Below are 13,710 nucleotides of genomic sequence, written 5' to 3' on the forward strand. Positions count from 1 at the left end.
CAGGAAGCTACAGTGAACCTTGGATTCCAGCCTTCGTGGTCTACAGGCAAGAAATGGCCGAAAAGGTAGAGGGTCCTGCCTAAGACGAGAGCTGTGACTAGTAGGAAAAAGGACCAATGGCAATGCAGAGGGCAGGGCTTATGGGAGAAATGCCAATGGCAGCCCCGGGGCAGAGACTGCCCTGGTATGGGCGGGGTCTGCGAGATGCCGGCCAATAGCGGTGTGGAGGCGGGGCTAAAGACCGGGAGGATGGCTGAGGTGGGGCCTGAGAGCCGCGGGCCTATGGTGGTGTGGGGGTGGGGCCTGAAGGCGAGCAGGCGGGTGCGCGGAGGGGGCGGCGGCAGCGGCGGTGAACAAAGAGGCGGCGGGCGCGGGCGGCCGAGCGGAGCCGAGCGCAGCCGAGCCGGGCCGAGCCGGGCCGAGCCGGGCCGGGCCGGGGCCCCTGGTAGCAGGCACGATGAGGGCAGCTGAGCAGGGGTCGGCGGGTCCCTGAGCCCCGTGCATCCGGCAGCGAGGGAAGCCCGGCGCAGCGGCCGCCCGCCCGCCATGGCCGGGGTCAGCTACGCGGCGCCCTGGTGGGTGAGCCTCTTGCACCGGCTGCCGCACTTCGACCTGCGGTGGGAGGCCACCAGCAGCCAATTCCGGCCCGAGGACGCTGACTACCAGCAGGTGACGCGCGCCCCCGGGTGTGGGGTCAGGGGCCCCGGGTCATGGCCCCTCCCAAGGGGCTGGAGCTTCCCCTTTCATTCTTGGGGTCGCCTTCGGTTCACTGATAACCTTTCCAGGGATTAAGTCGAAAGCCCCCTGGAAGCTGTTCAACCCCTCCGTGTCACCAGGGCCTCCTGTCTGGATTGACGGAGCTGTCTCCCTCTCCTGATAGACCCCCTCTGATCCTATGGGTTCCTGGCAGGCCCATCTTCATCCTTTAGGCAGTCAGCTGCTCTCCAGCAGAACCCCTCCCTATCCCACCCCCGCTATCCGAGGCTGGAACCCTGGGTTCAGGCAGGAAGGTATTCCTCGTCCTCTTCCCCCAGCTAGGGAATCCCGTTGCCAGACTGTTGGTGGGTGAGGAGCCTGGGCCATGGCCAGCCTTCTGTGGCTGCTAATGACCCCTTGCTTCACGGTCAGGCTGTGGGATGTACACAGGGTGTCGCGTGGTTGTGGGAAACCAGGGTGCCAGCAGTCTCTCAACTCAGGGTGGAAAATGAGGCCTGGCTGAAGTGGGGTGAGTGGGCCTCAGTCTGGGCCGGGGGCCATGGGGCACTTGGCAGCCCTCTCCCCTCAAAGCCCTAAGTCTGGCGTCCTGCCAAGTCGCAGCACCACCCCCACTACTGAACCACTGTCATTTGAGTGCAGAGCAGGGGAACCAGGGTTGTGGGCTTTTCCTTCCTGCTCCAGATTCCAGAAAAAAAAAAAAAAAAGAATGGTCAGCCCATTTGGTCACCAAGCACTTCAGAGTTTCTGTCCAGGGGCTCCTGGGACAGTAGCCTGGGAATCAAGTCCTCCCGGGGCAGTGCCAAATATCTCTGCAGCCATCCTCATCTTGCTGAAAACTGGAAGTTGAGGGCGAGCGAGCACAGGGTTGTCCCTGCTCCCACTCTATGCCTACCTGGCCCCAGCTCCAGCAGCTCTGATGTTCCTGAGCAGATTAGAACAGGTGTGAGGGGTAGGGCAAGGCCTGAGCCTGAGAGACAGTAAGGAGATGCAAGACTGGGACCTCACCTCGGGACTTTGGGGGAAGACCCGAAGGGTTGGGTTGGGGTGGAGGGACACGTGTGGTTTTCTTACTGTGCGATGGTGTTGTTATGCTCTTTCCTGGAAGAACTGTATGAGCTATTCTTGGAAAGTTGCCTACCCAGGGTTTGCCTGCCCGTCCGTTTCGATGGTCCACTGGCACATGGGGCAGCCAGGTAGCATTCCTGAGGTCGGTGGGCTGCCACCTGCTCCTGCTGCAGGAGGAACTTGTCGCTTTTCTGGCACAGTTGTGACAGGGAGAGGGTGAGGATTCAGTCCCTGCAGCCCTTGGGAATCTGAAGGAAGTGATTCAGGCCCAGCTCTATAGGTCTTTAGATCTAAGGGCCCACAGCTCTGTGGCCCCAGTTGAGCCTGGTCCTGCCTGCTTTTGCCGCTCCACTGTGGGAGGCCTCTGACTCACTCTCCCTCCTGCCTCCTCTCCCAGGAGCAGAATTAGCCACTGAATAATTCACGTTGTGGAACCCAGCCTGGCTCCCTCCCTGCCGCCTCCGCTCCGAGGCCGGGACTGTGGATGCGCTTGGTGCCCCTGCCCTCTTTGAACTGATGCCTTAGGCAACCGCTCAGTGTCTCTGAGCTTCTTCACTTCGTCTTGGAATCGGGACTGATGGTTTTGCAGGGTCACCTGTGGGGAGAAAGGCAGGAGCTCCCCCTCTGGGTGGGTGGGTAGTGTTTTCTACCATCTTCCCTGGTGAGGTATCGCTGACTCTGTGTGTATGGTTTCGTATCCATACATGGGGTGGCTTTCCTGTCCTAGGGTACCCTCTTAGCAATTCACCCTGACCGTACCTGAACTGCGCCCCACTAGGGAAGATGCCGCTGCATCTCCTAGACTGGGGATACCAGGCACGTCTTTTGCTCTTTTATACTCACGGCCCACTGTCTGGAACCCGATGGAACCCACAATTAGACTCCCAGTCAAGCCCTGTGTGGAGCTGCCTGTTCTTGCCTCCTTTTACACGGGGCTGTGCAGCTGTCTGTATTGTACACGCTAAGGCTTGGTCTCAAATCAGGGAGCACTGGGGGAGATCTTTTACCCATACCCCCTGGAGCCCACAGCAGGGGTGGACTGGCTGTCGCAAGGCTCTCTCAGACCCTGATGCTGCCTGGCTTGGTGAGGAGCCAGTATAAAACCAGCGTGTTTATGTAAAGCCAGCAGACAGCATCAGCAGTCCACACAGCTTTTACCCAGGCTGCACACTGTCCATTCGTTGTGTTAACACCGAGTGTCTCTGAGTGTGATTGGTCCCCCTCTTAGATGCCTGTAACGGTGCTGAGTAGAAGGACCGCCCGGAGTCAGTCATCTGGTGGAAGCTCATGGCATCTTCATGACGGGAAGGGCTCTGCCAGTCTGATCTGATTCTATACTGGTTTCTTACCAGGCAGTCTCCCCGGAAGCTGCTGGTTAGGCTCCTCTGGGGTTGGGCTATCCCCAGCATCCCTTAGCTCCCCCATTTCACTGGGGTATCTGGATTTTAGAAGCATCTGTGTGGGTAGGTGCATTCACCTCACGGGGAAGAACTGAAGTCCTAGCAGTAGACAGAACGGGACCCAGAGACTCTGGGACCTGACATGGCCCGCAGCCAGCTTGTCCCGACTGAAGTCGTGATTTTCATTTGGTCCCATTCCGGCTGCTGTAGTTCCTAGGCTTGGGCTTCAGACCCTCTCAGGGTAGATATTGACAGCTTCTGACCTGGTTATGGTGTGGGGTAAATATCTGCTTTGGGTCTTCTGTTAGCCCTCACGAGCCTGCTTCTCTCCAGTTCGCACTCCTTGCTTCCAGTCCCTCTGTGGTTCACTGTCTGTCAGTTCAGGGCAGGCCCCGAGCCGTTTGCTGATGGAGAACTGTTATTGCTAGCGATGGAGTAAGAGCAGGGGCTGTTGGGGCTTGGCAGTCTGAGAAGGCTTCCTGGAGGAGGTGTTACCTAGCCTGCCGTGGAGACTGCCAGCCAAGACTTGGGACTCACCAGCTTTCCCTCTGACTCACTGTGTAGCAGCCCAGTCCTGGTATACAGAGGGCCAGCAGCACATTAGCCATCTAGATAGCTGCTAGCACTTGTCCACCAGCTTGTGGGACCATTTCCCATCCTTCCTGAGGCTCAGATGCCGATAAGACTTAGGCCTGGCAGTGCAAACCTGTCATCCCAGCTACTGGGGAGGCAAGTTCAAGGCCACCCAAGCCTGCAGAAGAGTTCAAAACCAGCAATTTAGCAGATCCTATCTTTTAAAGAGGGGTTAGGGGTAGGCGTAGGGAATCCAGCTTAGCACTTGCCTAGCTCTGAGTTTGATCTGCAGTAACATCAATTAAAAGCAAGGGAGGGACCCAGGCGGTATAGTAAGGGCTTGAGGAGCCTTAAATAACGGGAATAGAGTAGGCAAGGCTTGAGGTGGAGAAGCTCAAGGGTGTCAGCCCAGAGACCCTCTGTCTGTATAGCACAGGGGAACATGTTGCCTAGGAGGTACTGGGCTCCCTGTGTCACAGGCCACTATTCAGGTTCTAGCTAAATAGCCCTTGGGGCCAGGGATCCGCTCCTAGAGCTTGCAGCTGGCTCCTAAGAGTCCCTGAGTGTACAAGGTCAGCGGCATGGCAGGCAGGTTGGCAGCTTGGCTGTGTCCTCTGGGCAGGGCTGGCTTGTCATCCTTCTGACTACTCAGGAAATGAGCTCTGTCTGAAAAAACAGCCTTATCTTTGCTCCCAGCTTCCACAGGCCGTGTGCATCTGTGGGACACACGGGTTGGGGGGGGGGGCGGCATGGGAAGATAAAGGAGCTACCCAGCTGGAGTCCGTCCACGCGCTTGCATTTTTGGGATGACGCCACTTGAAACCGGAGTTATATTGCATGCTGCCATGTTTCTCTCTCCCTCCCCTACCCCCACCCCAGTGCTGGAGATCAAACTCAGAGCCAAGTGCGTGCTAGACACGTGGTCTGCCACTGAGGTTCACCTTAAGCCTTGTCTCATTTTTGCAAATCGTTTGCTTTGTTTTTGAATTGCGCGCGCACGTGTGTGTGTGTGTGTGTGTGTGTGTGTGTGTGTAGGGGTATGTGTGTATGTGTATAGGTTGTGTATGTGTGTGGGGGGTGTATGTGTGTGTGTAATACATATATGCACATGTTTGGTGTGTGTGTGCATTCCTGTCCTTGTGCCGTGTTCAAGGTAGGAGTCTCTTGTCGTTTGCACATGCAGATGCCAGGCTAGCTGGCTGGCAGGCAAGCTTCTGGGGACTCTCCTGTCTCTGCCTCCCATCTTACCATCCACAGTAGTGCTGGGATTTCAGATGCACACTGCCGAATTCAGCTTTATCTCGGTTCTGGATATCTGAACTCAAGTTGTTATTCAGAAGTGTGGTACCCACTGAGCCATCTCATGTAAGGGCTGGCCTTGAACCCAGGATCTTAAGGATGAGCTTGTCTCCACTTCATCAGTACCCACGAAACTCCACCCCATCTGGAGCTAAGTGGAGGCTTCTAGATCAACCTCTGGGTGGAGATGATGCTACAAGGGGCAGGGGCTCCGTAGATGGAACCTAGACTTCACATTCTAGGCGAGCGTTCTTACCAACTGAGCTACGTCTCCAGCCTTCGTTTAGATTCTCAGTACTTTTGGGTGCTTCCTAGCATCTCATAGTGCTGACCAGAACTCTGAAGTTGCAAGTGAGAAAAGGACCCATACAGAACCCTTCTACACCGCTCTTCTGCCCCCTGCCCCCTGCCCCCAGTCTGGAGCTGGGTGGAAGCTTCTAGAGCAACCTCTGGTGGGAGATGATGGTACAAGGAATAGGGGCCCCATATTAAGGGAGGCAGGCAAGTCCCTACGAGACCTGCTTGGCTGTGCATGCTTGTGCATTGTGGCTAATTACTGAGTCCCAGGGGAACATCATGGACCAAGTCTGAATCAGTAGTTACTTAAGGCCAGGGATGGTAGGACTGTGGCCCTGGACCATAGCATCCACTCTATTCAGGGTGGGTGTGGGAGGGCTACACTGCCTAGATCTGGAAAATGCTGTGCCATTTGATCAGGCTCTGTGATCGGCTATGCCATGGCGTCTGCTATAGGAGCCTCAGACAGTACCATGATCAGCCCCGTGGCCATCTCTGGCCATGCAGTCTTGGGCCCTCCAAATTCCCAAGAAGAAGCTTTAAGAAGGCTTCTAGCCAGGCAGTGGTGGCATACGGCTTTGATCCCAGGTACAGGCGGATCTCTGACTTCAAGGCCAGCCTGGTTGAGTTCAGGACGGCTGGGGCTACCCAGAAGAAATCTTGTCTCAGAAGAAAAAATGAAGAAGGCTTCTGCTGGTGAGGTGGGAATGGTACCTGGCTATAGTCCTCACACTTGAGAGAGGCAGAGGTATCATGAGTTTGAGGCTAACATGACGGCATATCCTGTCTTAAAAGCAGGTTCATTGAGATGGTTCAGTGGGTAAGGCGCTTGGTGCACAAGCCTGAAGACCTGGATTCAGACCCCAGATCCCTCGTAAAGGGAAAGGAAGAACCAGCCTTACAAGGTTGCCTCTGGCTTCCACATGTGTATAGTGGCATATATGGTCGTCGCCCCCCCCCCCCCACCATATAAATAATAAATTTAAATATAATGATAAAATTAAAACAAACTGTGTTTTGTAGCTTGCTCAGTTGGTAATGTGTTTGCCTAGCCTGTATCAAAGTTCAGCCCCACATAAACCAAGGTAGTGGTGCACACCTGTAATCCCGGCACTTGGAGGTGGAGACAGTGGATCAGGAAATCAAGGCCGCCCTTTTCTACATAGGGGGTTTGAGGCCAACCTGGCCTACGTGTGGCCCTGTCCCCAGATGAACACAACAATCAACCCAGAGGTTCCTGAGTAGAGGTTGGAGTCAGACGTCCCAAAGGCCATCCTAAGCTTTCTCCAGGGGATGCTACTTCTCTCTGGCTTCCTGCTAGACTCAGCTGACCGTGAGATTCCCTGTCAACCTTTCTCAACTGCTCCCCTCTCTTGCCTCACCCATCATGGCACCCTGCTACCTGGGGCCCACGCTAGGTCATTGCCACTCCCTGGAGCTCTTGGTCACACTCTGGGGCAGTTGTGTGCTCTGTTGCCCTGACCTCTCGATGCCAAATGCCCTGTTCAAAGGCCGTATATTGTTCCTTTCTAAACTCTTTTCTAGGGGAGCCTCTTCCTCAAGTAGTTGGAGTTGGACATTTTTGTCCTCCTGAGGCAGAGGCCCTTGGGATCGGCAAATGGATTGGGGCTCCTGGCCTTTCCCTGTGGACCCAGCTTTGGAGCCGCTGTGGGTTCCCCTGACTGCAACCCCCGCCCCCCCAACAGTTCTGGTAAAGCCTAAAAGAGGAACCTTGCTATGAAGCCAGGGCCTTGGGGTCAGGAAAATGGGAAATACTTCACATGGTCACTGAGGGATTGGACATGTGACCATGTAGGCCAGACCATATTGGACTTATATACTTATATACTTATATAAGTATATATAAGTAGTATATAAGTATATAAGTATATATACTTATATACTCTTTGTATAGTCTGTCAAACTAGGATGCACATATCTATTAGTGGTTTCTGGTGTCCTTGGTCCCGATTGGTGGCTGCTGCAGCCTAGAAAGGAGAAGCTCTGACGGGCGTCCTGGGAACTGCGACACAGGGCCAGGAGCCACTTGCCCTGCCGGAGATGGAGACATGGGGACACTTTCCTGAGGGTTCCCTGAGCAGAGGTTTGAGGAGGGGGCCTGTCACCGTATCTGACAGTGGATGCCTTTAGAATGAGTCCTGAGGGACACTAGTGTATGACTGCCTAGCTCTGCATACCTCAGCTTAAAATCTCAGGGTGGAATAACAGCTGTAGGAAGTTGGGTCCCCATTCCCCTCTTCCCTCTAGGTCCCCAGAGCAGCCATCAACTAACCTCGCTCTCTCTCAGCCCTGCCACGAACTCACTGTCATGGAATTTGTGAAACCCAAGCCTGGCCCGATGGAAAATCTGTTTTTAATTTCTGGCCAGCATCACTGGTTCCTCAGCCCAGTGTGTTGGGGGTGGGGGGCCCATGGTCATGCAGCCAGCTCAGCACCCTGGCAGCCCATCAGGGACAGTGGGCGGAGGACCCTGGATCCCCACCGTGGGGCTGAGAGTGGGCTTCCTGGCCAGCACTGGATGTCTGAGGCACAGATGAGTTGGCTCCACTTAGTAGTCTGGGGTCCCCCAAGCCTGAGCCTCAGGGAATCTGGTCTGTGGCTCATACATGCTGAGCCAGCTGTACGCCGAGCTACTTGTGTATCCCTCGTGATCCCTGGGCCTGGGCTCAGCCTGGTGGGCCCTCCCCTTTCCTCGCTCTAGCCCAAGATGCATGTGGAATCTTAGCCTGATCCAGCCAGCTTTTGGGATAAGAGCTCCCTCCCCCCATGCCACCTCATATTTTATCTTTTTCCTCTGGCAGATAAAAGGTTACCATTGGAAGCTTTCTGTGCAAGGAAGAGGGTCTCACTTCCCTGCCCCCTCTCACGCGTCCTGTCCATGTCCATCCCAACCTTGTGCCCTGGACTCCTGCTCCCTGACCTGCTCCCTGTGACTTCTGCTCTCTGACCCCTTCCTGGGCTCAATATCACAGGGCTGTCTGAGTCCTGGATCTCCTAGGGTACCCAGCCAGGAACCCATGACCCCACAGTGGTAGTCTATATGACCCAATTCTACTTCCTGTTTCCCATGACCACTGACCTGTGCTGTTGGGGTCTTTAAAGCCCTCTGGTGTCCCAGGCAGAATGCAGTCTCAGCCTACATCCTTAGTCCATTATAGTGATTTATCCCCACTCCAGGCAGACAGATGAGACTCTGGTCCATTCCCAGGAAGGTTGTGACTTTATGTTCCCTTTAGACGACCGTCCAGATGCTCCCACACTGGTGGGCCCAGAGCCCCACAGTGCTGTGCTGGCTTCTCTATGTCAACTTGACACACAAACTAAAGGTATCTGAAATGAGGGGGCCGAAATTGAGAAAATGCCTCCCCAAGCCCTGGCTGAAAGGTGTTTTCTTAGTTATTGAGGGCCCAGCCTATTGTGGGCGGTTCCATCCCTAGGCTGGAGGTCCTGGGTTCTCTAGGAAAGCTGGCTGAGTGAGCAAGGGGATGCAAGCCAGTAAGCAGCACCATTCCATGGCCTCTGTGTCAGCTCCTGCCCCCCAAGTTCCTGCCCTGCTCGAGTTCCTGCCCTGACTTCCTCCAACAGAGGACTCTGATCTGGAAATATACACTGAGTAAACCCTTTCCTTCCCAGCTTGCTCTTCAGTCATGAGTGTTTCCTCACAGCAGTAACAGCCCTAACGTAAGACAGATCCCACCTGGAGGCTTGCTCCTGGCCTCACATGTGTGAGAGGTGCATATGTGATGTGACTCATGGTATCGCATCGGAGGGCGGGGGGACTACTGGGAACTGGGGACCATGCTGTCCCCTGCCTACCTTTGCTGGGAGCCTGGTTCCTGCAGCCCACACTGTGACCAGTAGCCCAGGACAGGGATGAGTGCCCGCCCCACCCGACTGAGCCTCTAGCTCACTTTTACCACAGACGGAAAATTCCATGCGGTCAGAGCCTAGATGCTGAGTGGCATTTCCTATTATCATCCTCAATGGCCTGCGGGCAGTGGTGGCTGCCCTGTCATTGAGTACACTGGCCTAGTGCCCCCATGGAAGCATGGCCTGTGGGATGTGGCCTCAGAGACTTGGGAAGAGAGTCACGCTGTCTCAGCCAGCCGTCCCATAGGGCCTCAAAGTGTCTGTGCTGGCAAGCTCTCCCCGATGTAAACCAGAGAGCGCCATCCGTCCCACTCCTGGGGCTCAGTTCCTACTGGCTGCCCCTGGCCAGGGACTCATTACAGTGGGCCCCGTCTGGAAGGAATAGGTCCTGCCGAAAAGTGCCCAGTGTATTCCTTCTGTGGTGAACACATTCTCTGGGCACAGGTCCTGGGTAGACGGGAGGATAGTCTCTCCTAGACTTGTAGCATTCCGTCCCCTCTAAGAGCTTGGCATCACGTTCTAGCACCCCATTGGTACTATGCAAACTGACCCCAAGACACAGGGGTAGAAATGTGGTCAGAAGGACCAGGGTGGGGGAGGAGAGCAGGTGTGGACACTTGGCTGCCCTGAGAGTAGGAGTTGAGAATGCCCAGCACCTGGTGTGACTGTCACTGCCCATAGCTCTTGACTAACTTTGAGACTATTGGGTGACACCCTTTCCTTGAGCCCCAGGATACCAGGTGTGTTTTGCGGGGGCGGGGGTGGGCCATGGGATTTCTTTCTTTTTGGTTTTTCAGATGAATTTTCTTTGTGTAATATCCCCAAATGCCCTGGAATTCTCTTCGTAGAGGCTACAGCTCACAGAGGTCCAACTGCCTCTGCTCCCAAGTGCTGGAATTAGAGGAGTATGCCACCACTGCCCGCTACCATGGCGTTTCTTTTTTTTTTTTTAATCTTTATTAACTTGAGTATTTCTTATTTACATTTCGATTGTTATTCCCCTTCCGGGTTTCCGGGCCAACATCCCCCTAACCCCTCCCCCTCCCCTTCTATACAGGCATCCCCTCCCCATCCCCCCCCCCCTTTACCACCCTCCCCGCAACAATCACGTTTACTGGGTGTTCAGTCTTGGCAGGACCAAGGGCTTCCCCTTCCACTGGTGCTTTTACTAGGCTATTCATTGCTACCTATGAGGTTGGAGCCCAGGGTCTACCATGGCGTTTCTTAAGGCTATCTCTCTGTCTTAACTTTTTCCTTAGACAGGATCTCACTGTGTAGACCGGGCCGGCCTCAGACTCACAGAGGTCCGCCCACCTCTGCCTCCCCAGTGCTGAGGTTAATGGTAAGGCCATACCTATTGATACTTGTGTGTGTGTGTGTGGGGGTGCAACTGCAAACACATGTATGAACATAGACTTGAATGTTTGAGTGTGGACAAGAAGGGTGTGTGCTTTTCCCAGCTGTAAGCCTCGGTTTATGTGTCTTTTCCCACACCCCTCTGAAGTCATGTAGCTTTCTCTAGGGGCTCCCCACAAAAATGGACGTCAAAGCCTATGTTCCCATCAGCTTGTGTATTTTTCCTCCCCCCAGCGATGCTGACCCCATATCAGACAGTGACCTTGTCTGCTCTTTTCCCTGCAGATTGGTTAACATTCTCTGCCCGTTTTTCTTTTTTATTTATGTGTGTACATGTGTGTATGTGTGCACCCATGTACACATACCGTGGATGGGGAGGCAGAGATCAACATGTTCTCTCCTTCCGCCATGTGGTCCCAAGGCATGAACTCAGGTCTTCGGGCATGATGGCAAAAGCCAGTGAGTTCATCTATCCAGGGCTCCTCTCATTCCCTTCTGTAAACTCCCTGCACAAAGGCTGTCATCTGCTGGTCCCTGTACGTCCCTGTCATCTTGTGGCATTTTGTGAGCATCCCTCTGCAACACAGCAGTGCCATTTGCAAACAGGATTCTCACCCCCAACCCCAGATCCTGTCATGGGACATACCTTACAAAACATGTTTTCCCTTCCAGCAAATGGGAAGATGTGGTCTGATCAAGGAACCACTGGGTGCCCTGGCCGCAGAACCAAAGGCTGTGCCTGCCGTGTGTCAGGCTTCATTCATCCCCAGAGCCCTTCCAGTGAGGAGGTGTACACTCTAGACTTGTGGGCCAAAGTGGGGCTGGTTGACATGGGTGTCCTAGGGTGGCACCCAGGGAGAGGGTGGTTCATTGCTCTCACAGGCCTATACAGTCCTTTGCCTCTAACCTGTGAGGAGGGAACCTACCGAGGACTGGTACCTTTTGTCCATGTCTAGACATGAGCAGGCGGACAACAGATCAGAGGGAATCTAGGGGATGCTGCATTCAAGCATGCTGGTGTTTACTGATGGCCACTATGCAGGGTCTAGTCACTAGCCCTGTCTATGTGAAGCACCTATGACTGGCCTATAGTCTATAGGCAGGTCCTGGAATCTATCTGTATTGCCTGCTTCAAGCTGGCCTGCTCCTGTCCCCACCGGTCTGTGTACTCCTGGGTTAGCTCTCCTGGGCTTTGGAGGACTTTCTGATGTAAGAACTCGGGCTCACAGGATGGCTCTGGCACACCCTCACTGTACCGGTTCCCCTCCATGCAAGGATGGTGGCTCTTTATATTATACACTGCAAACATAGCAAGATGCCTACCTCTAGTGCCTTGCAGCATCCAGACTGCGGGTAGCTACAGGGTACAGTGTTGAGGGACAAGGTGAAGCTGGTGGGAGATGGGCTATGTGTGGTGTCCTGGTAGAGCTCTGGCCTCTGTCTGAGGGTTTTTCTGCACTGTGCCACAATCAGAAGCCCAGGTTCCAATGGCCCCTTAGCCTTCAGGACAGCATCGTGGCTTTGGATCACAGAACCCTAGTTCTTGGCCCACGTTAACTGGATGTGCGGGCAGCACCTCCATGGCCAGGTGGAAAGTGCAGAAGCCTGCCTCCAGGTGTGGGAGCCAGCTGGCTTCTGGGCGGGCAGGGAGCAGGGAGCACCATCCTTTTGCTGCCTGGCAACTGTCTCCTGGGAAATGGCCCACTGGGTTGCCAGGGCTGTTGACGGAACAGCCTGTTGTCCCCAGGGAGCTGGGCAGAGTCGTTCTGCCTCTGTAGCTCCGTCACTGGCCCCAAGGAGGGCACACTTGTCCAAGGGGCATCAGCAATCCCTCTCTGACCAGGGAGGATGAGGAGAGGTTGGGGTGGGTCCAGGAGAGGCTCAGAGTCACGGAGCCTGGGGACAGCCTGGGTAGGGTCAGAGAAAGTAACCATGTAGCATCTCTCACTTGGCCCAGTTGTTCAGTAATCGATGTTCAACACCACCCTGCTTTTGTACACAGCACAGGAAGTGAGCTGAAAACACACTTCCGTTACTAAGCCTGTTTACTGGCTTGTCCTTCCTGTCTACCTTTCTAATGTGTGTGGGAGGGGTGGTGGTGGGGGAGGACACATTGTTATGGTTCACATGTGGAGACCGGAGAACTTCTGGAGTCAGGGGTGCCCTCTCCCTCCACCATGCAGGTCCTGGGATTGAACTCGGGTATCTTAGTACCAGAGCTCTGTCTATTGAGCTCTCTCACGGACCCAGATTTTTTTTTTAAATAAGATTTATTTTTATTTTATTTGCATGGGTGTTTGCATGTGTCTGTGTACCACGTGCATGCTTCATACCCCCAGAGGCCAGTGGAGGGTGTCGGCTCTCCTGCTGACAGTTGTCTCAGACAGTTGTTAACTACCACGTGTGTGCTGTGTTGAACCCTTATCCCTTGGAAGAGCATCCGGTTGAGCCATCACTGCAGTCCCAGCCCTTTTTGTTTTTTGAGGTAGAGTTCTGCTCCGTAGTCCACCCCTTTGAACTTACTCTACTGCTCAGACTGAATACCAACTCACAGGAACTCTCCTGCTTCAGCCTCCTGGGTTCTAGAATTGCAGCCATGTGACACCTGACACAACACAGGGCTTCTGAAGTTTCTTTACTGGGGAAAGCAGGCAGACTTAAAAATGCAGAACCATGCCCCAGCCCCGTGTCCTCTAGCGTGCTTCTTCTCTCTACCTGCCCGCTCTCAGGCGTTGCTGCTGCTGGGGGCCGCTGCCCTGGCCTGCCTGGCCCTAGACCTCCTTTTCCTGCTCTTCTATTCCTTCTGGCTATGCTGCCGGCGGAGGAAAACAGACGAGCACCTGGATGCAGACTGCTGCTGCACCGCCTGGTGCGTCATCATCGCCACATTGGTCTGCAGGTAAGTGGGAGAGGGCTTGACCAGGCCGGAGGCTTCTCCCGGAGGGAGCGGCTGAAGGGCCCTGGGTGGAGGCAGGGTGGGGGCATGGGAGACAAGAGGATGTTGGGAGCCAGGGCTTGGAGGACTGAGCAGGGCCAGGAAAATGCAAGGTCAATAAAACTGTAGGACATGGGGTACGGGTAAGGAGGTCGGAGACCACTGGCACCAGGCCTG

General features: G+C 54.8%; 1 protein-coding gene across 12 annotated transcripts in view; it reads left to right on the forward strand.

Moving 5' to 3' along the window:
• Nucleotides 1-342: 342 nt before the first annotated feature.
• Ttyh3 (tweety family member 3) overlaps nt 343-13,710 on the forward strand; it is a 28,405-nt gene continuing 15,037 nt past the window's right edge. For 11 of the 12 annotated variants that reach the window (XR_015633965.1, XR_015633964.1, XR_015633967.1 and 8 more), the window contains exons 1-2: nt 343-669; nt 13,328-13,497. Coding sequence is in view for 2 of the 12 variants with exons in the window: in XM_087578265.1 (XP_087434391.1) it covers nt 547-669; nt 13,328-13,497 (293 nt within the window). In the remaining 10 variants the exon portion in view is untranslated. 12 annotated transcript variants of the gene reach the window in all.

This window comes from Rattus norvegicus, chromosome 12 (genome assembly GCF_021556685.1).
Source record: "Rattus norvegicus strain SHRSP/BbbUtx chromosome 12, alternate assembly SHRSP_T2T, whole genome shotgun sequence".
NCBI lineage: Eukaryota > Metazoa > Chordata > Mammalia > Rodentia > Muridae > Rattus > Rattus norvegicus.